The sequence below is a fragment of the Ptiloglossa arizonensis genome, chromosome 5 (genome assembly GCF_051014685.1).
Source record: "Ptiloglossa arizonensis isolate GNS036 chromosome 5, iyPtiAriz1_principal, whole genome shotgun sequence".
NCBI lineage: Eukaryota > Metazoa > Arthropoda > Insecta > Hymenoptera > Colletidae > Ptiloglossa > Ptiloglossa arizonensis.
The window spans coordinates 27,405,474-27,429,492 of NC_135052.1; the positions used below are offsets into that span (position 1 = coordinate 27,405,474).

Here is a 24,019-nt window from a genome sequence, read left to right on the forward strand (position 1 = left end):
GATAAGTATCCTGTTTTGTATGCATGTATGTTGAGACGAAAGTAGATTCTTAATTGTACAAGAAAAACTTTAAACGCGATTATTACGATAACGCGCAGCAACATTGTTAACTAGGATTTTTTGATCGACATTTATAACCTTACCATTCAACATGGTTCCGTGTCCAGCATTAAAAATGTCAGCGATAACGCTTGTTCAAGGACGTTTTCTTTTTTTTCTTAATCTTCTAGAAGCAAAGATTATAATATTTTTGCTAAAAAAATATACGCTGTCCGAGGATTAGTTTACAGTAAGTAGTATAGTGTATCTACGTTTCGATAGACTTTCGAAACATAAGACGAAGCATGTTTATCTACTTCGTTTGAGAGTAGCAGTCACGTCACAAACTTACTCGTTACGTATGTATTTCTTCTTTTTATTGTGAAAGATTTTGCGATTGACACGCTGTACAGTTCGATTACATTCAACGAGAAAAGCCGTACGCGATACTTGAAAATTATCGTGTCGCGATAATCTTTTATCGAAATTAGCTCGCTTTCTCGAAAAGAGACTTCGAATTTTCTCGTCACCAATGAAACGCAAAACCCGATTGATTGATATCTCTTTAATTACACAATATGTAACCAATACTTCTCGTCATCTATAGTAACATTAATTACATATACAATAAATACTGAATTTATTCTCATCGTCTCGATAATACTTAGTCTAGAAGTAAATCTAATTACACGATCGTCAAAAATATATAGCATTAAGTCACAAAAGGTTTTCACTCCACGCCGATCGTTTCGGATCGATCGGTCAGTCGTTCGCTCGTTATTTTTTTCTATTTTTTTTTTTTCGTTTATAATTTCTTCCACCGTTACAAAATTATACGCAACATTTCAAGCGCACCGATCAGACGACGAGAAACAAGAGAAAAAACATACCCAAATAAATATGAAAAATTATTCAGTCTCCTCTTAACATTTGCTGCAATGGAAGGCCGTGCTTGGTTTCAATCGAAAAGAATAATTGGATGTTATACGCTTTCGTTTAGAAATACGTTCGCGTACTTTTCATACTTCCTCGTTTTATTATTTTCAGTGACAATGGTAAGACGATGGATTATCAATAAAAGGTATTTCACATTTTACACTTGCAAATTGAGCGAAAATTTAAAGTTTTACGCATTCGATTAATATCTGTCATTCAACCCTCTTATCCTCAAGCCATTTTGATCTGTGCTTTTAAAAAACTAAGGAACACTGATTTTTAAGCAAGACTAGGTTCGTCAAAAATTGAATTCTTGAAGCATCTGTGTGAAACAAAAATGAAAGTGTTCTTAATTTTAGTTTTAATCTTCGTTAGTTAGTGTAAAAAACACTTATCTAAACAGTGATGAAAATTATTATTACTCATTTCACATAGACTATAATCATATTTTCCATTTTTTAGCATTAACTCACAGCTGATTCTCTTTTTGTGTTGTACACGATTGGTAAAAAATGCACGCAAGTAAAAATAAGTGATAATCTTTTAACCATTTTCTTGAAACATTTATATCGTGATCTACACAATAAATTTTTTTTGTGCATGCAAAAAAAATTATATAGTAAGGAGATTAATTTACGTGGTCAATGTGCATAATTATTTCTACATTAATAACAGATCCTAGGTTTGAATTTAAGAAGGTTAATTCCATCTGATTTATATAGTATATTACTATACTGTAAGAATAAGACAGTGTTATTGATCGCTCAATATGCTAATGACAATAATATTTATAGGCATTTTTGCTACCATTTAAGATGCAGTTCAAAAGATTATGTTTAGCACAAAGTGGTAAGTAATGTTTACCGGAATCTTGATTTCAGATCTAGGTGCAAAACTTGAACTTTGAGCTTAGAATTCAGCTTGAAAAAGTGAATATCATCGATATATGCATTAAATGCTTGTCATATAATTCTTTCGACGATTTAATTCTTGCCAGTAACTATCATAAGTGTACATAGTTTCATACATGGCTAGAAAATTAATTGACGATTATATTTAAAGTATGACAGGTGGTGGAGGAATGTTTCTGCACATTGAATATAAAGTGTTATTCCAATAGAAGATATGTTGTAGAGTTTAACACCGAAGGTATCTTTGGATTCAAATTGATATTTTCTGTACTCAATATACATTCTCCTTTTACCATCTTTGATAGATATCTCTCTCTCTCTCTTTGCTTTGCAAAGTAAACTAAGCAGATGAAATACAAACATAAGTTGTATGAACAAGTTTCGATCGAACTTCGGTTGTTCTACTTGCCTCTTGGCAACAGATATTAAATGCAACATGTATATAACAATGTTCGTAGACGTGAAACGAACGATAGGTTAGAAAATTACATCTCCCCAGTCCCTGTCCTTCGTTCTGAATTCGCATATCCTAAGATCATTTGCCATTCTACTTCCACGGATTAAAAGTCTCGTTCTCCTTCTCCTTGTTCGATTCATCTTTCCTTAAATATTTCTAAAATTGAATACGTCTTAACTAGCTCGTTCTGTACTATCACTCACTTATAAATTTTTATTACAATAGAACTTCGTTTCGTTTACGATTCTGTTGTATTTCAATCACTCTTAATCACATTATAGAAATGAGTTTTATTTTCTATAGTGTCGTATTTTATAATACTCAAGGGTGGCGCCAAATTTCAAACTTTAGACATTGCGTAAATTATGGTCAATACACAGCTCTTTATTGATTCTCTAGAATCTAATCTTTAGGTTATTTTCTTACTACGTGATGAATTATTTTGAGCAGTGCAGAATTTTACACACTATGATTTGTTTCGTTATTGACAATATTATTTTTTATTATGTATAGAGATTCCAAACTTTATCTTTTTTGAAAATTAGTTTAACATTATTTATTTGTTAAGAATTCTCGACGAAGATTATTTTGTAGAATACTTTCACATAATCATGAACCATACCATTAATATATAATATCGATAAAGCAGATCATAGTATGTTAGATTCTGTTTACACGATGTTAGAAAAAATATGAAATATACTTGATAAAAATAATATAAAATGAAATATCATACTATTTGAAAATACTATTTCGTTTAATGTCTATACGATGGTCAAATAATATTTAATATTTACATCCAAGTTTACTTGAAATAAAATATCTGTTTAATATAACGTTCAACATAAGTGTGGGTACACAAAACCACGTGCCTGAAACAGACCCGTATTGGCAAAAGGCTAGTCCCCACATAGATACAAATAGAATAGAATTTATTTTAATGGAAGTTTTGCTAGCAATTTTTCTATCCCTTGTCGCGATTTTTTAGGTTTCAGCCCAGTATTCATCAAATCTACAATACACTTCTGATCAGAAAACGTATTTCACAGCAGACCAATAGGATTTCAATCACGTAACGACTTGCTTACATTACTTTACTTGAAAGGATGATAGTTTTACAATGCAATCAGAGTCGAAATACAGCCGTGTCGTTAGCGAAACGAAAGTTTCATTAGGACTTCGTGTCAAAGTGATCGTATGAAACGTCGAATTAAGTTGTGTTTGTACACAAATTTCAGAAATATTTATTAAATATCTAAATACGATCACAAAGCCAATAACCTATATCTCTTCCTTTTTCGTCTAATTTTCAAATTCTATGGTTATCTATAGGTTGGAATGCTACGTCTACGCCGTTCGAGCTAACCCATGGAAAATAGCTAATGTTCGTCTTTTATATCAGTCAGAAAATTCGTAAACCAAGCCTGAGGGTAGTTTGATTCGAATACTACGATTGTTTAACGATTTCAGTCGTGGCGTGATCGCCAAGAGTTTCCTGTACATCCGGCGTTGCACGCGCGAGAAGCTTAAAAACTTCACTGTTTAAAGCGAAAATGTACAAGAGCACGCTGAAGTACAATTCTTTAATTATGATCAATGTTTGTAGTTTTTCTATGGAAAACGCATACAGTTCAATGCGTTTAACTTTTACGAAGGTGAAAGTTTTTCTACAAAAACGTGTGGAGCTTAATGTGTTCAATTTTTAGAGAGGTTAACAAAACTTTGATCGAGCACAAATCTAAAAATTTTTTCAATAAATATTTCCAAATAAAATTTGTATTTAAAAGAGTGTAGTGTTGTTTGTTAAACGATTAAGACGTTAAGTGGTTTATTGTTTCTTCAGCGGGTTCTTGTAGATTGTAAAAAGTTTCTCTGAGCACCGTGTTTCTTAAAGTAAGAAGTAGTCTTTTCATGTTTCGCCTTTCGAGCACGTATTGCTGTGTTCACACAAAGACAGAACGGTTAAAAAGAAGGGGGACACCAGAAAGTGACGTTTGCCAAAAAGACCGCGAAATCGTGTTCTGCGTATACGTAAGTTCGAAAACGACAGTTCCATTACCCTTTCTCTCGCGTTAGACTGTTGAATACCTCTCGTTGTTTCCCTGTATACGTTCTCGATAATTTTTCGATTTGTTTGTTGATTTCTCGAGCAGAAGTAGATCATTTAATAGATTAGACGGTGTTGGAAGGGATATCCTCGCGATTGAGAGCCGATTTGGAACTGAGCAGATCCGGAGTAGGGATCGTATGCCTATAAAACAGAATAAATCGATCGATAGATGATCATTTTTTTCGGTGTAATGTTTTTAAAGAAAAGAGAAAACACGATGGTTTAAATCTCAAATGATTTTGCAGTGACTATCAATTGGTAATAGATATTTCCGACTATTTAGAATCGATTCATCGTCACAAAATAAATTAAAAATGTCATGTAGGTACAGTTTTTTCCTAACCTTCTTTTTCAGAATTTTCAAAGTTTCTTGGAAAACGAATTTCCAAGTGCGAGCACTCGATAAACTTTAAAATGAGTTTTTTTTCGAAAAGTAAATCTCTTAGAAAAAAAATTTATTTCACTGTTTTGACTTATTTTTAGACAAAGAATCGTCTATCTTACGTACGTTTGCATTAAAAATTACGAACGTAACCCATCGTAGCATCGTATGAAAGAATGCAAAATGTGCCCTTATCGTCAAATTCTTTTTATTAAATTTAAGTAACAATATTTCAAAAAGTATTAAAAACTTAATATTTTAATAATTTTTATAAAACAAAAAAAAGAAAACTGGTAGAATCGATCGGATAAAATGGTTGAGAAAAATAGTTTGGGACACTTTAACGTATCCTCCGCTCTACCAATTGAAAGTCATATTACATTTTTTTGGTTTCTACGCAGATAATGATTCGTGACGAATTGTGTACATATTTTGTTTCATAGCGTTACCTGCGAGCGTTTCCTGGAGACCATAAACCTCTTCTCTGGTGCGTTGTAGTACGTTTGTTTCGGATAAACAAGACCGTACTGGGGGTTGCTGTACTGAGAAGCACCTTCGTATTGTTGACCATACTGGTTGCCATATTGCTCGTAATAGTTCGGCGGATGGGTACGTACAATTCCAATATCGGATGACGACAAGGAATCAACGCTGTAGTGGCGGGGAGGGTACACGGGGGAGTCCACCCAAGGAATGACTGCACAAGTGAGTCACGAAATTAGACGCGTTATATTATAATAATTCCCGCTTCCGAGTGACAATTTTTTTTTTACATTAGATTCAATTAACGGAATTCATCTTTAACGTGATTTACATTTTTTTTCAGGGCAGAGCAATGCAACAACTCTTTCGGCCAATAGAGTTCCAAAGGAGAGAAAACACAAATTTCTATATTTGTCATTAATTTAATTATTTATAGAAATAACAATTTCTATATCTGCCATAAATTCGCGAGAGTATTATTAATGTATCAGTGGAATTTTCCCGATGAAAATAAGTCTAAGCACGACCACACTCGAATTACTTTTAACTACAAGTAATTGCAATGATCCAGAAATGATTTGAATGATGTGTAATTAACTAATCCGAAGGGGGTCGTGTTTGGACTTATTTTTACAGAAAAAATTTCGTCAATCCATTGACCATGCTTTCGTAAAGATACGATAAAAATTATAACATCGATCAAAGGTTAAACTTGTGCGTATAGTAAATGAAGGAAAATAATTTTATTGATCTTAATCAAGCTTATGTATATAACGTTTCGAGACTTAGGGTTTGAGTCATCTTGGTTTACTTTTCAGGTCATTTATTTAAAGACATCCCAAAAGCTAAGAATCGAAACGTTAAATATATTAATTTGGTTGAGTCTGAAAAATATGATCATTTTTATTTTGTATTAGTTGTACAAAAAAATATAAGAGCATTTAAATTTGCTTTTTAATTTCACAACTTAAAAATTCAATTCCATTAAAACAATTAATAATCTTAAATAGTTGTCCGCAGTGAATGAAGGTATAATGTGGTCTATAAATAAGAAAAGGTTGAGGAAACACTATTTTACATTGTTACATTTTTCAAACAGATCGAATATGTACAAGTTTTTATTTATCAATTTAAACAACAACGAAGTGTATTTAGAACTTTGAATCATTGATATTTCCACTAATTGTTTCCTAAAATTGCTCGCGTTCAATTTCGATATTTTTAATCTCTCCTTTGTACGACTATGTATAAACTTTGTTTTTTTTTTTAATTGTCTCGTTCATCAAGTAGCAATGTAGAATTGCAACAGACAGAAGGAACAGAATACTTTGTGTACTTTATTCCCGAGATCACATTCCTTGATTCATCATGTATATTCGTTCAGGAACTATACTTCCAAACTTACTATTTCTAGGGTCCTCTTCTTCAAGAAGATTGCCGTCGTCGTCTACATTCTCGTACTCCTCATTCATGTACTTGTGCCAGTCCCTGTAGATAGATTGATCACGCGCGTAAATTCCATGAAATCTTTCGTCGACCATAATCAATCGACACGTAGTGTGTATTAATTCTTACCGGTTACGACGCTCGTTTTCCCAAAGGGAGAGTAGGGTCAACACATCCTCCGGATCGATGTCCAATTCCCTCTTGAATCGTGGTTCTTGGTAAATCGGAACGCTGAAAATGTCAAATCGACAAATTCGTATCGTTTTCGAACCTCTAAAATGAATTTCTCAAATCGTCAAATCGTCAAATTTTAATCGAATTTTTTAAAAAAAATTATTCACTCGCCCTTTTACCCTCTCTTTGTCTCTCGCAAAAATCAACAAAACTGCATATAAAAATACAATATCAACGATACTGTTAAAAATAAGGATCTTGTACACTGCACTTTTGTCTATATATGTCTTAGGAGGAATGTTAAGTTTTGTATTGTAGGTAGAGGAAGTGCAACGCATTTGGAATACGAAAAGTTTTTTTAATAAGTATTCAATTGAGGTTAAAATATATCTAAACTTAGTAAAGTAAATCATTAAATCCGATTCTATTTCGTAACCGTTTTGAGAAAGCAAAATGGATGCGTTATTAGAACTTTGTAGTCATTTTTTAAATTTATCACAAGAGTATCAATTTCAAACGTAAATGTATCAAACCAAATTTCAGTTCCATTGGTAAATACTTATATTAGTATTCACTGAGTATCCATTAGAAATGCATCGGTAACAGAAACCGATATACCTTTTGATAATACTTATTCGACACTTTGATAAATGTATCAAATTAAATTTCAGTACCATTAGTAGGTATTTATATTGCTATTCGTTAAGAGTTCGTTAAAAGAGTATCGATATGAGAAAACGATAATTTTTATTCGGTACCGTGGTGTTCGATCAATCGTTATCGATAGGTAATTGCATCGAACCAATTACCATCTATCGGTATCGGTTTTCTATTCGCGCTGCTCGAGAAGCAGATTCGTGGAAGGATTTCAATACCGAGCGCGTATCGGTTGCATCGAAGCGCAGAGTGTCTTGAATGAAAATCTCTGTGAATAAAAGAACAATCCCCAAGCGCCAATACGACAAGCTTATCGTACGCGTTTGCGCCGCAGTGGTAGGATATTGTCCTAGGTCAGGTCCGTGGAGCATGCCTGGTGCATGCTCTGTTGCGGATAATCGATATGACGCTACCGACTAATACCGTCAGCTGATTGGTTGGTCATATTCCAAAACAGTCTGACTCGTCAGGTGGTTCATTCAGCTTTCTAACTCGTTTCACTAGTACATCCGTACACGATGACACGAAACAATTTGCGTTCGTTTCTGTTGCGAATACGTATTTAGGACAAGAATTTGTTCTGCATACGTTCCCGAACTAACCTCGGACATTTTCTCGTTAGGTACATGTTAGACAACCTATCATTGTCTTTCGGCAAACATATTGGAAGAAAACAAGCGAACTACAAACATGCAAAGTGAAATTTAATTTTTATAAATTTTAGATTTATATTTACACAAATTGTTAAAGAGTGGTTTATGGCGATAAAAAACCACATCTCAGTAAAAAGTAATTTTTAATTCTCTATTATAAATATTGGTCACATTTTACACGGAACTAATTTATTGTACGTATCAAAAGTTAGGTGTGCTTTGGTACAATATTTATTCGTCGTGGCGGCTTGGGGGTGTGTGTTATATAACGTAGAGGAGACACGATTCCCGAGTGGTCGTTTCTCGCATTTTTCTTACATATTTTTTCGCGCAAAGGACAAAGCAAGATGAAATGAGAGCACGTCAAAGGCACTGATAGCGAACGAAAGAGGAGAGACTGAATGTATCGATGCTTCGTCTTTCTCGCATGGTTCTCCGCTCACTTCACTCTCTTTGACGTGCTTTGACTCTTGTTCTATCTTGCTCTTGCTCTTGTAAGAGTGAAATGGAAACGGTGGGTAGAGTACCCACCATCTCAACGTTCCAGTCTAGCAACGAACAAATACTCTAACTTGAGTGAAGGAGCTATTAAGGAAAGCAATGGAACGCGACACTAGAATGGTCGTGGGACGTCTCTCGACGAGTTCGAACTTCGTGACTTACACGATACGAGCAAAGTTTTGTTTCCATGTTTCCGTCGACGCAACGTTTGTCGCACGGCCGTGTCGCCCGCTACATGCGAACTCAGCGGCGGCTCCGTGAATTATCATGCATCTCGCGGAAGCTAACACTGTTCTAGCCTAGAACGTTAACTAGGTGTCTGTTCCGTCAGCTGATTGGCTGGCGATATGTGAAGCAATAGTCGAGTCTGACCTACTTTTGCCGACAGGCTCCATTCAGCTTTTCGTGGACCCAACCTCTTGGAAATCTACCCTATTGCGTCACGAGTATCGAACGAGTCTCGATGCTGCACCAAACTGTGCGCGTCACGTAAACTCGTGCGTCTGTGTGCGCGCGAATACATTCACGCATCGACGTGTACATTACACGTTGGTTTTCTGCGCGATTTTCCAACGAACGTGAATATTTTATGAAGCGAAATAAAACATGTAAAATCAACGCAGACGTAATCTTTATTTTTTTTCTCTTTTACACTTAATCAGTCATATACGATATCATATACGAAAGATAGTTTTAATCAATTTTTGCGAAAAATATCATTACTTTCTTGTCATTTTTATCGTACCGTACGAGAAAGAAAAATTTATATGTTTTGTATTTTGGATTCGTTTGTGCGGTTGTTAATTATAAAAATTAACAACTAACGAATTAAAATTGATCAAATCGTAACTACATGGTTGATATTTTTCTCTTCGCCGAACAACTATATCTTTTTGAATCTCTTAATACTCTAATATTTTCAAAACGAGTACTTCTACTTTACAATATTTGCTATTGTTTTTGTAAAAATAATTTTAATATTTACCGATCCATTATTAAATTCTTTTTGTTTTCTTATTCCGGCGACCGATTGCAAAACATCATTCGAGTATTTTATAAAGTTTGTCAGATTCACTATAGATTCTATTTTATTTTTAACACTCTTCAGATTTTTGTAGCGTCCGACTTTGTAATTCAAAACGCAAAATTTTTTCCTTCTTTTATTATACAATAAAATTGGTAACATTCCGTGCCGCGCAACACCCGAATTTTTAATTACCTTTTCGTAGCTTCTTTAATTAATTTAAATTCACCGTGCAACGTTACATTTATAATTATTATTCCGAAAAGATCTGTAGCGATACGTTTTCCGTACTTCTCAGCATCTGCGAACCATTTAAGAAGCACTAACTGAAATTTAAATAGAACTCTATCGTCAGCAGATTAAAAAATGCTCACAGACCCCCTGCAATTTGAAAGTAGATTTTTATAAAAGCAATTCTAGCTGCACCTTGCCTTTTATTTACTTACGGTTCTTTTTATTTTATTCGCGTATAATTAAGTATTATATATTGTAATAGAGACGCGCAATAATGATAATAATAATAATAATAATGATAATGATAATGATGATGATAATGATGACGATGATGATGATGATGATGATGATGATAATGATAATGATGACGATGATGATGCTTACAATGATGATGATTTTGATGATAATGATGACAATGATAATGATGATGATGATAATGGTTATGATGATGATAATGATGATAATAATAATAATGATGACAATGCTAATAATAATTTGTGCATATTTATTGTTCGATAATTAAAATGATAAAAAAGGAAGTATTCCTTGCAGAATTTTCCACACATTATTAATGATAATTGAACGAAATTTATACGAGAGATACTTTTATTCAATTGTTTTTTATACTTTTACATGGAAAATCTACCGAACGCAAACTTTTACATCAAACTTTATTAGTTTGATAAAATTTGATTGAAAAGCAAGCATCACGAACGCGGTAGTTTCGTGACACTTTATCGAAAGTATTGTATTTTTCCCCCATTATTTGTCTCTAGTTTCTCGTAAGTTTCAACGAGCGTTTTCCTTCTCTACCTGTGGGAAATTAGTATCGGCGCGTGTATGTGCGCGACGGTGACCTGTGACATTCATTTACAGGTCAGGCAATGCACACGCTTGTCTAGCTTTGCGCGTAAAAATAAAAGTTTGACGTAAAGAACTCTAGCCGGCTGACTTGAAAATAATTGATCATTCTCTGACGTACCGCGGAACGTCACAGTCGACGTCGACTTAATTAATGAAAGCAATTTTACGTCACACAACCGTCGCTGTAAATACCATCGACAACCTTCACCGGTAAAAATATCGACTTTCGATCGAAATTGACCAGCGAGCTTCACCTCGCGATTTATTCGAACTTTCGATCTCAACGTTCGTTCGAATTCAGGAAAAATTACAAATCTAACGAAAAGTATTCTTAATTTTTCTTTTTCTTTTTTTTGGAAATTCACCCCACCCATGAAAATAAAAAAAGAAACAACCGACCGTAACTGCGCGTGGAATTCCATGGAAATTTATCGGACAACCTGCTAAATGTTACGAAACAGATATCGAATTGTTGGAACAGTATCGATGCAAATGTATCAATATCAAACAGTTCCATCGCCACAAACAGGTGCGAAACTCGATCCGATTGATAGGTATTGTCACGAAAATAGCATCTGTCGATATATCTGAAATTATTCGAAGACATTTCGCAGTATGATTCGTTGCAAGAGTATCGATTTCAACGTACGGGATTCGGATTCAACGATGAAAATTTTCCAACAGGCGTATCACAACGTGAAGTAAAATATATCGCACAAACTAACAATTAATTATCCTTTTTTTAAATTATCTCTATTATCTGTGCTTATTTCAAAATATTTAAAAATACTTGTACAACGTTCAACAGGGTTCGATATCTACTTTAAACGACAACAATTGCAAGTAATGTATTCGAGAAATATGTACAGTTTACATAAAATTTTCAATTGCGGATTGAAAGATATATTTAATATTAAAAATTAAAATACATTTTAATGCTTTCAGTCCCATCGTTATCCCCGAAAGATTAATCTGTACTTCTAGGGGGTGAATACATCCATCGTAGGAAAAATGTAAGTTTACTATCGTAAATATTTTTAATACCACATAAGATACGAAAAACAAAGTTAATTCAAAGTTCATGGTATTCAACGTTCCGCAACCCTAAAGAATTCTGGATAAAACTTCTTCCTCGATATTTCCACCCCGTTCCACCCCGTTCCACCCCGTTCCACCCCAAAAATTTTACCAACCATGTCACGAGACATCAAATCTCATAAAACATTGTCTCAATTTTTCTTACGTATCTTCAAAGATGTTTACGATAATACATGGACTCGTATTTTCTCCAAGAGGGTGTACCCACCCTTGCAAAACTATTCTCCACGAAACAAAAAATAAACCACATTAATAATGGTCACTCGAACTTGTGCAAGGTTTCAAATAGTTTAGAATATTCAAATCGACGAATGTTTCGAATTTTCAAATCGACGAATGTTTCGAATTTTTAAATCGACGAATGTTTCGAATTTTTAAATCGACGAATGCTTCGAATTTTCAAATCGACGAATGCTTCGAATTTTCAAATCGACAAATGTTTCTCCGTTGGATGAATTTCCAAGGTTTGGTCGAACACGGAGGAAATTTCGGTTCGATTCCGTACGTAAAAATTTCATTTACGTATTACGTTTCGTTTTGGTTTGGAAATTTTCTAATAAACGAATCCACTAAACGTTTCGGAGCGAGCGAGGCGTTTATTCCGGGTCGAGGCGGTTAGGAGCCGGTTGAACAAACTCCCGGTGATGATCAACTGCGATAACGCGACAGCCTCTCCAAGTCGTATTGAACGACTTGGTCGTCAAGTCGACCGCCGTACCTGGCGAGGGCAACGCCCTCGCCCCAGCCCTCTCATCCCCATTCAGAAAGAAACGTCGAAGAAAAAGAGGGATGTCCCGTGAAAGAGGGCGAAAAGGGTGAGCACGCAGGAGTGGGAACCGTGGCTGGGTTAGACCGAGTCGATTCAACCTGTCCGCGGGTTCCACAGGTGAATTCGCCTTGGTGGATCCCACCTGTGCAGGGTTGCGTGAAATGCGGTTCGCGGTCGAATCGCCTCGTGAGCTATCGGCTTGTTTCGCAGAAACGTAGTAACTTACGAGGTTCACGAGTGACTTACGAGGTTCACAAGTGACTTACGAGGTTCACGAGTGACTTACGAGGTTCACGAGTGACTTACGAGGTTCAAGAGTGACTTACGAGGTTCACGAGTGACTTACGAGGTTCACGAGTGACTTACGAGGTTCACGAGTGACCCTGAGGTTCGTGAGTGACTCACGATTTTCATGAAAATTCAGGAGGTTCGTATATATGATTCACGAGGTTCTTGAGTAATCATGAGGTTCATAAGTGACTCACGAGGTTCCTGAGTGACTCACGACTTTCATGAGAAATCAGAAGATTCATGAATAATTCACGAGTTTCATAATGTTCTTGAGTAATTGTAAGGTGAGTGAGTGACTCACGAGGTTCACGAGTGATTCTGAGGTTCGTGAGTGACTCACGAGTTTCACGAATAATCAGGAGGTTCACAAATTACTCACGAGTTTCATGAATAATCAGGAGGTTCACAAATCACTCACGAGTTTCATGAATAATCAGGAGGTTCACAAATTACTCACGAGTTTCATGAACAATCAGGAGGTTCACAAATTACTCACGAGTTTCATGAATAATCAAGAAGTTCACGAGTGACTCACGAGTTTCATGAAGTTCATGAGTGAGCATACATCGCACAGCAAAATGGTCACTTCTCGTAGACAATTTCCATGCATTGTTTCCTTAAGCCTCAAGGACATAAAATGTAGGTAGAAAACGATCATCGATCTACTTTTGTCTTAGCAGTTATCTACACCACTGGTGATCATTTACGTTCGTTATAACATTAAAACAATTAATCCCCAAAGAGTGGTCGTTACGAAAAATAAATCTGAACAACGTCCATAAATTTCAGTGAGGTTAGAACAGTAAGTACGACCAACTTTGAGTCGTGCAGTTACCCATTGTTTAAATAGAAAAGTTGCCACGATACAAAATATACGGTACAATTTGAGATGTCGGAGGACAAAATGGTCGACTCACCTTCTCTTCACCTGCGCCTGCACGGACTGTTGCGTAGCTGCTGGAGCCTGGAACGACGTAGTCGAAGGTTTGATGGTGGTCGATCCAACGATCGGGGATTTCTCGGACCTCTTCCGGCGCTCCTCGTTCAGATAATAACGCGAGTACGGTGGAACGTCCCAAACCTGAGGCAGTTCATCGCCCAGATCGTTCATCAGAACCTTGCCGTAGCTGTAACACGAACGAATCGATATTTTTTAGCGTCCGAGTCGATCTTCGATGATCGTTTCGATTATTATCGGGAGAACGCTCACTCGTAATTCTTGTCGTAAGGGGAGAAAGAATCACGATCGTATAGAGTGTTGCCTAGCGGTTTCGAGCGTGAGGACTTCTCCTCTTCGGCCAAAGCTACCTTCAGTCCGCCCAATCCGGACGCGGACACGGTCCCTGGAACGAGGAAGAACGATACATCAGGACCGTTCGATCCCTGGACTCGAGAGCGTGTCGATGGACAGTAAAATGAAAATTATTCAAACTACTCGCGACCACTCGTTGAAACGTTTACCATCGAGCACGTTCGAATCGTTTCAAGGAGGAATGGGAGAGAATCTGTTCTTAGAATCGACCTTCTCTACTATGCAGAGGTCGTAAGTTTCCAAATCCCTATAAACTGAACGAGAGGGACAAGAACACCTACGTTTGGAATGCTAAACGGTCGCATTGCATAGGCGTAGGATCTCTGTGTTTACGGAAAATATAAAAAACCACGGATACGGGGATCTTATCGCGTAACAAAATTTCATATGTATATGTACAAAATTAAGAGTATCTTTGATACTCATCCGAAGAAAAATTTATTGCACACTCTGAAAAAGGATGTCAAAAAGTGATCAAAATTTGGGTAGCTCCGGCATCTAAAATGTTAATAAGGCGTCGTTCCGCGAGATGCAAGGAATTAAATAAATCTACATTTACCCAAGTACGATGGGAAACGTATTAAAACAACAAGTGGAACGATAAGTGTGCAAAAATATCTCATCAGGTGTGTGCGAGAAGTGAACAAGAAAATTTTACTTAATTGTAATACTTGTTCTTGACGGTAATTGTTATGTAGAATTTCTCGGGATTATATTACGAAGTGTACGAGAATTTTTTGTTCAGATGATAATTAATATTCTGGGTCTGCGTCTACGCCAATGCGTTGAACAAGAAAATTTTACTGAATTGTAATACTTGTTCTTGACGGTAATTGTTATGTAGAATTTCTCGGGATTATATTACGAAAGGTACGGGAATTTTTTGTTCAGCTGATAATTAATATTCTTAGTCTGTGTCTACGCCAATGTGTTCCAGTCATAGTTCGTTTCGTCTCACTCTGTTTCAATGTCTCTCGTTTGCGACGTGGGTCGCGCGATGGATATGTACACATGATCGATTTAACCAATAACGGAAATGGGTGTAATTCACAGGGACGACTAATCTGATTTGTCGACAACTTACAATCTCTGCATAGTATCTCGAGCTTAGAGACACACAAGTAAGCGCAATAGCAAACGTGTCTCGTATTACAGGTGCTCCGAGCTTGAAAACGATGCCGCACGTGTATCGATGTGTCATCCGCTAATACTACCTAAAAACTTTTATATTTCTTATTGTATCTTTGGGAGAATAATATCAATGGATTAGTGAGATTTTTTCGAGAAAAATGAGTTCAAACATAACCCTACTAGGAATAATTTTAGTTATATTTTATAACTACATTGACATAATTCGAACAAAGAATTATATTATTAAAAATAATCCAAACGTAATCGTGTTTGGACTGATTTTCTCATTGACGATACTTTCATAGAGATATAACGAAAAATATAAATAGTTTTATTTTTCATTAGTAATTGACACACGTGGTGCATCATTTCGTCTCGATATTGTAACCGAGTTAAATTATTTTCAACAATAATAATTATATGGGTGCTTTTTTTTTACCTACAGAACGATGATTACACGAATGTAACTTTTTTAACAACGAAAGCAAAGATTATTAATAAATAATAACTGTTTAACGAATTAAATATTATTCGTATAATCAAACTTTCGGTTAACTCCTTGTCGTAAAATGACATTCTCGAAGTATTTGTAAAAGACATTCTTCTTATCTAATCGCTAGATATACGAATATATTTAAGAAAAAAATTAAACGTTTAAAATATATCCTTTAATTAAATAATGTACGTCGAGAAGTTAAACAATGTTTATGAGTTTCTATCGTAGGGAGAAAATAAGATCAATCGTGGATTAAATACGACTAACGAGTGTTCACATTCCCACTCTAGTGTATAGTCGACTAGCTCCTCCCCTACTATTGCGCGCGTGTTGCCATTGGCCGCTGTGGATCGTCGTCACCGCTCTCGACCAGTACCAACGACACGTGCGATAGTAGGGGAGGAGCTAGTTGACTGTACACTAGTGTTGGGGTGTAAACACTCGTCAGCTTTCTTCTCGTGGACGAACAATAGTATGTGGTACCACAGTATACACAAATAATTTCAAAACTGATCTTTCTTTCTCTCTACAATAGCGTTAGGTTTATTCTTACTCTTCTCAGCGTTAGACATGTAAGATGAGCCTGCGTTGCTATCCGCCTGACGATTCTGCTGATTACCAAACATCAGCATTTCCTGTGCCCGTTTAGCTGGAAATAACACGCATTGACGATCAACGAATGAACCGCAGTTGCAAACTTGCAACAGAATTGTGCAAAGTGTTACGCACCGACTTTTATCAAAAATATGAAAAATATTTCATACGTGTGTGATTGGAGCAATAGTCAATAGTTTACACGATACTTCACAATTAATATCGATTATTCTGTACAGTTAGATCGAAAAATATTTTGTTACTTCGGTTACATTAATATTTTGGAATTTTCTACAATAAAATAATTTCTTTCTTTTTCTACAAGAGAAATAAAAATATAAAAAACTTATCTACAGGTTAATGTTTCTTATTCTGAAAATTTTAACGAATTTCAAAAAACATTCAAATATTTTCCTTTATTGTTCTTTCTTTGTAGCTGTCGTGGTTTCCATCGTAAAAATATTTGAAACGAAAAGGTTTCGTATACTATACCCATGTAACAAGTACTAGTTATAGATAATACTAATTGACATTAAAATGATAGTTCGTGAGAAGTGAGAAGAAATATTTTGAAAATTTATAATGGATTCTTTGTATTTGGAAAATTAATCATTACGGTGATTGTGTAACGACGTTTACGTTTAAAAATAAAATGACTGTCAAATTGTAGTACAATTGTACTTATTAAATGTTTATAATCCAGAATATGTGTCTATTTGAAACATTCGCGGTACGACTGAAAAAGGGCTGATTCTTGGTGCAAAAACGAATCGAAAATGTGGAACAAAATTTTTGAATAGGACGCTTCGTTTTCGAGTAAACAGATTTCGAAAATTTTTGGGGCACGGGTGATTCGGAACAACTTAAATAATGGCGTCTATTCGTTATTTGCTATTTCAACTTGTGACGGTATTTGGAAATTTTTACAATAGCATCGCCAATATTATTGATTAAAATGTACGTAGAAATAGTAGATAAATAATACATAGATAATTCGCGTGCCCCGCAAATATTCTAAAACGATTTTCTGGAAAACGAGACCTCGTATGAAAAAATGTTATTTGACACTTTCGATTCACTTTTTCACGAAGAATCGACTTCCTCTCTGTTGCAGCACAAATTTTTGTTAAATACAATTACAATATTATTAAATATCATAATGAAAAAAGAGGTCGAAACAAGTCAGGTTAGTACTACATTTACATCATTTAGGAAAGATTAAATAAAATTATTATAACTCCGAAACAATAAGCAACGACTGGTTAACGAATAATTACATAAATGTATAAACGAGAAATACAAACGGTGATCAATTTTTTTTCTTCGACCACCTCTCTCGAATGTACCATATAATAATTACATTAAAATTAACAATAAAAATAGCTCATTTAAGACCAATAATTATTTGTTTATCGTATCGACAAGTGTACTGTTCAATTTGAAATAATATTTCCAAGCTCGTGCATAGGCGTAGAACCACTCGTATCGGTCGGTAACTCGTTAAAATCGGTCGGTAACACTTCGCGCACACTGTTAAAAAAAAAAAAAAAAAAAATTCATAACACGTCTTACGTTTTGGTCTCATAGTTTGGTCAGTCTTTTTCGCGTCCTCGGCCAAATTTGTCGGCAACGATTCGCCAATCATGACGAACGAGCACAGAGTCAGTAACCACACCCAGTCGCGCGTCATCTGCAACCATGAATATTTACGATTTCGTTTGGGGGACTGGGACCTCCGCTTCGTACAACTTCGATCAGTGAATTTCTCGACAATCTCGAAAATTTGAATTCTCGTCGAATATCGAGAATCCACGGTGTCCTGGTAGTTTTTTTTCCTTTTTCTTTTTTTTTTATCGAACGAAACGGGTCAGAGATGTTAGATTAAGAACGTCGTTAGTGTAAAGTGTTCCCATCGTGAGCGGGTCGAAGTTTACATTCCCCGCGAGCGCAGGCAAATGAAGATAGCAGGTCACTACGAAAGAAGCTTAAATGTCACATAATGCGAAATGTCAGGAATCTATTTCCACTGCATGTGAAAAATTAACGGGCATACCATGTCGGAAGTACTATAAGAGATTGCTGATGTTTTCGTACGATCCCGTGAAAATCCAAGGTGGACACCGATTCTCTCCAAGAACACTGTTCATGGAGACTCTAGGTTACCATCAGGGCCAATTTCAAATTTTAAAAATACAATCTAGGATTCTTTTGCATTTTCTCGGGGATTCGAGTCTTCGAGGAATCATCGCGAACAAATTGTACCGAAATTTGGGAAATTAACATTCTTACGGGATTTTAAATTAAATTCTCTATAAGCTCTCGCGCTCTAATAGCGAAACATTGATCATAGTGCACTGTTCGGAATTATTTGACCCTGAAATTTAATTTTGATGTTTAGTAACGTTCCGAGAACATTTTTCTACGAAATTTAACGAACAGATTGCAAAATTTTTGAAAATTCGGAAAATTAACATTCTTACGGGACTTTAAATTAAATTCTCTATAAGCTCTCGCGCTCTAATAGCGAAACATTGATCATAGTGCACTATTCGGAGTTATTTGACCCTGAAGTTCAAATATAATATTAAATAATGTTCTGAGAAAGTATTTGTACAAAATTTAGCGATTCTTGTCAACGAATGGATCGAGTAAGGAAACATTGTATTTGGTTTCTTTTTGTGCATGATACGTGTATTTGTTATTGTTTGATGTTGTTTGAGGTATTTTGATTTTTCGACAGACAGGACACCTATATTTGGTCAGTTGTATTATTTGTTTTGTTTATCGGGAAATTCGCAATTTAAACGTAAATAAATTTTGGTTTATATTTATTGTAATTTAATTTTCGATTAATACCTTGATTGAATTTAAGCGAATTGCAAACCAATAATATTCATAATTTCGAGTCCAAATGCAAAACCAGACAAACAAATAATAAAATTCTGTAATCTTGATACAAGAAATAATATTTCAATTGCGTGTAATTATTTCTGTATTTCCAATACATTATGAACAGACAACAGATTTATTTTACCGTCAGGAAAATGTTACCGATATTTGCAATTTGCATTTGAAATTTGAATCTGTTATAAAATAAACATTTATCTAACGCGAAAATTACCCCGAAAATATTAAATATTTTCATTTTTTAACAAATTTAAGAAAAATAAACATTTTCGAAATTTTCCTCCGCGGTGCATCCAGATTAATAATTTTTTTTATTATCTATAGGTGAAATTCACCTGAAATAGTGCACACCTTGGAACAGATTGCTTTCTATATCGCTAAAGAAAACAACGAAATAAAAATTCGCTTCGAGAAAGTATACGTGTACTTCGTCGAACTAAACAAATTAAATTCGACGAACGAATTTTCATTTTCATGGGCAACCACACCTTAGTAGAAAAACAATAACGATAAACACCTTTTCAATATTCCTTCTAAAATACCAGACTCACCCCTGAACGTTTGCTCGAATAAACATAGAGCGACGTGTGTTTATTAATAATTGCAAAATTTTTGAAAATCGAATTCCACTAAACCACCATTGGCGATATTTACATTTCCCTGCTCGATGTTCGTTTAGTGACGCGTTTATCAGCAATGTTGTATTTTACAATTTTGATAAACACGTTTCTCAGACTTGCAACTTGCTTCGAAATTGAATTCGCTTCGACGACCATAATTATTAGATCGAGTTATCCTGTAGTTGGGTAATTTGGTGCACTTTGTGTTCACCCTGGAGGAATACGAGCCGCTGGAGTCTCTCCAGCCCTAACAAGTAGCGCTGATAATTTAATTATAAACACACGGTGCACGTTGGTGCATATTGTTGCCAATCAGACGTGCAATTAACTAAATTCGTAAACGATGATGGATTTCGAGTCTCATAATCTTACGATAAATTGTTTTCTTGGTTCGAAATGTCAAAGTTCAGAGTAACTTCGTAGCACGAAATCTGATTAGTCAATTAACAATAATACCGAAGTAGGTCATACTCAATCGGTATTACTTAAACGAGTTTGAACTAACATCGACGCGTTGTTATTAATATATCTTCAGTTTGAAGAATAAATTTAACAGAATTAAATTTGAGTACGAAACTATTGTTTTTTTTCAAAATTTATATCTATCTTTTATACGTTCAATAATATTGGAACAAAAGGAGAGAAATTTGTTTATGAAAAACTATTGTTTTTTTTCAAAATTGATATTTATCTTCTATACGTTCGATAATATTTGATCGAACAAAGGGAGAAAAATTTGTTTATAAAAAACTATTGTTTTTTTCAAAATTGATATTTATTCTCTACACGTTCAATAATATTGGAACAAAAGGAGAAAAATTTGTTTATGAGAAACTTTGTTTTCTTTAACGTTACGACGTTGTCAAACATAGGACATTGGCATCCTACTGTAGAGAACTCTAGAAAATGCTCTTTGAGTTATGTAAATTGTATTTTTATGCTAGTATAGTTGTCAATTTATATAATAGAAAGTCCTGATTAATAGCGACATAATTTTTTTCAAAAATCCCGATTCTTAAGTATAAATTCCTTCCAGAGGTGTCCCTCTAACTGTCCAGTGTAGTGACACTTGTACAGTGTACGATATATTTCAATAAACAACGGTACTTTAAACATTTAAAAACAGTTTGTTCAACGAAACATCACAATAACGAGAGACAGTATCAGTTTTATTAAGAAAAATTTAGAATATTCTAAACCAGAAAATTATCAAGTAAATTATCACTGGATATATATATATTTTTTTTTATTCATTGTAAAATATGACAAAGGTTACAAAAAAGTTACAGTGTACTCCATTCGGGCCTCGACTTCGTACCTTAAGAATCACACGATTCTGAAATTAATTGCAAGACTGGTAAATATATTTATTTTTATTTTTTAAATAACCCTTTAGAGGTTACGTTTGCAGAACAGCGACTTTTTTACATTGTTTTTTTTGTTGTTATCTTGTTTTCGCGTTCTTCAATTTTCATATATTTGTTCTCTCGACATGGACGAAGAAAGTCGTCGAATAAAATGGAAACAGTGCAAGAAAATAGGGCATTGGTACTTAACGAGGTTAATCAAAATGGAGTGTCCGTGATAACAACACGACATCTGTGAAAGTCTCTACGAAGCAATTCCTGCGAGAACGATTAAGCGTTCGATAGGTAACATGGCCGATAAGCACGGGCCAATTAAACACGTCCGACGAATAAAACCGAATCGGATATAGTAGACCCAGAAATCGCACACTTGTTGCGTCTAGAAACACTATAGTCAATTTATTGCGTTTGTGTACGCGTGTCTATACAACTCGTAATTAAAGATGCATTTCATTCACCGTACTTTCATTGACAAATCCAAGCAACGACGTAAGGCGTGAGGATCGTCTCACGTGAAAGAAGAGGAAAAAAAAAAAGAAAAAATTTCGTTCGACCTCTCGAATCGTCGCAGACCTACTTCGGACTTACACGATCTATAGGTATTAGATAAAGCTTCTCGAGATTTTGGATCAGTGGCTTTCAAATTTTTTGAAAAGTGTCCTCCTCCTACTCTACTTTTAAAAATAAAAATAAAAACTTCTGCGCTCAAAATTTATCGACGAATAAATTTTTGTTACGTTTATTTTAGTTAATTTACGATTTAACTAATTCGAAGATAAATAACGAAACTTAGTTTAAATTTGAGTAGAAATTTTTGCGCGCAAGATAGACATTTTTTAAAGGAACATATGTAAAGAATTTTTTTTATAAAATGGTCGAAAGAACGTACAAAGAAAAAGAAAGCAACAAAATTGAATGTAATTTGATTTTTATTCAATGAAAAATTAAACACTATGTGTTGCCGGGATATTTAATTTTGGATTAATTTTCTACAATAGCAAGCAACATATACTCAAAATTACGTTGTCTTCGTCAACTTGGATTCATTGAGTCTTTCACTTATCGAATATAGTAAATTATATACGTTAATAAATAAATAATAATTACCACGGTATTCAAGTACCATATTTGTACAATATTTTTTGGCTAAAGTACTACAGGTGTGGGCACAATCGTTAATCGAGGTACATGGTATATTTTAGACGATAGAGAAATGTACTTCCACGGTTATTAAACTCCTATAATTAATGCATTGATTATAAAAAAAGAATTTTTTCACGGTGGCAGGATAATTCCAATTGCAAAACGAAATCTACCAGTCCCTATTCTTAGCTCTCTATTAATAACCGTACAATTTTAGCCGGCCTTTATTTCACGAAACTTGGGCAATTAAATCGATCGAGAGATCGCTCTCCCCCCTGTCCCCCCACTCCACCCGCCCTCTCCACGACTTTCGAATTTCAGTCGAAACGTAACCGATCGGGTAGAAAAGAGACGATAGAGCTGTAAAAGGGAGATTTCACCTTTCTCGATCGCGTTGTGTCTCGACTTTGTTCTAGTCTCCCGTTCCAGACGTCCCTTCGCTCTTCGCAGAGTCCTTCTCGGGCTTCTTCGTAGGGTGCGGAGATGTAACTTGCTCGGCTGATCGAGGTAGAATGAACGTCGAGGCTCGGCAGGGCGACTAGAAAACCGGCTGAAGGTACGGTCGATCAACCACCCCCACCCGCGGTGAACGGACACCCCCCACCCCTCGAGCGAACCACCCCTACCGAGGCTGACGCGGAGGGAGAGCAGCGATATGACGCGCACACGCGCACGGTTATACACACGGTCCGCGCGGGACGCGTATACACGGTCCTGTTGTGCCACGAAATAAGTCTACCCACGCGATGACCCGACCAGATCCTCGGGCTATCCTTGAAATCTTCTCCCACGTTGCCGTTTCAGCCCTTTATTGTTTTAAGAATACAGTTCTGTCGAGGGTGCAGCCCCTAATTGCCATTTTCTTCGACGATTTCACACGCTGATTAAACCCGACGACGGTACCACCCGAAATGGTACAGCTCAGCCAAACGAGCGTTCCAACGGTACATTTCGGAAAATTGTACGAAAAATCGAATCTCCGTTCTCCGTGTTCATTTCACCGCTAATTGACACTTTTTCCAAGTCACCTGACACTGTGCCACAATTCGGCTCGATCAATTTCATTTTTTCCGGGTAAAAAGTTTTTCTTCACAATTGTCGAAAAATGCTCGAAAGAATATCGTTGAACGATAGATGTCCGATTCAAATATTCCGAAAGAGACGATTCGTATATTGTGTTTTATCTTTTCGTAATCCTTGATGTAACTGTATCGGGGAGATACGTGTATTCGTTAAGGCGCTCACGTACAAATGTTCTTAAGAACTTTTCTATCGAATGAAGATTTTATAAACTTTTCGACGTTACAAGATGTCTACTGTTTATCGGTGTGGAAACATTGTTCGTGTAGTAGAAAACGCTACTTCGAAGTTTCTGTGAATTTAGGTGGTACAGAAGCGTTTTTAATTCTACGTAAAATTA

The 24,019-nt window shown here is 35.5% G+C and overlaps 1 protein-coding gene and 1 long non-coding RNA gene across 3 annotated transcripts; one reads left to right on the plus strand and one right to left on the minus strand.

Moving 5' to 3' along the window:
- The first annotated feature begins 45 nt into the window (after window positions 1-45).
- Window positions 46-6,268, plus strand: LOC143146877 (uncharacterized). 2 transcript variants are annotated; one of them, XR_012992102.1, is made up of 3 exons: window positions 46-398; window positions 5,279-5,540; window positions 5,662-6,268. It is a non-coding gene; the product is annotated as an uncharacterized LOC143146877 (long non-coding RNA). The 2 variants fall into 2 exon arrangements; XR_012992101.1 differs by having other exon boundaries at window positions 53-289.
- LOC143146875 (prohormone-2) lies at window positions 663-23,135 on the minus strand. The gene is made up of 9 exons (XM_076311596.1): window positions 22,980-23,135; window positions 18,135-18,252; window positions 16,522-16,617; window positions 14,240-14,372; window positions 13,947-14,156; window positions 6,894-6,995; window positions 6,724-6,806; window positions 5,285-5,532; window positions 663-4,594 (listed from the first exon to the last, which is right to left on the minus strand). The coding sequence occupies exons 2-9, from the start codon at window positions 18,250-18,252 to the stop codon at window positions 4,508-4,510; spliced, it is 1,077 nt and encodes a 358-aa protein (XP_076167711.1). The 5' UTR covers window positions 22,980-23,135; the 3' UTR covers window positions 663-4,507.
- Window positions 23,136-24,019: the final 884 nt, after the last annotated feature.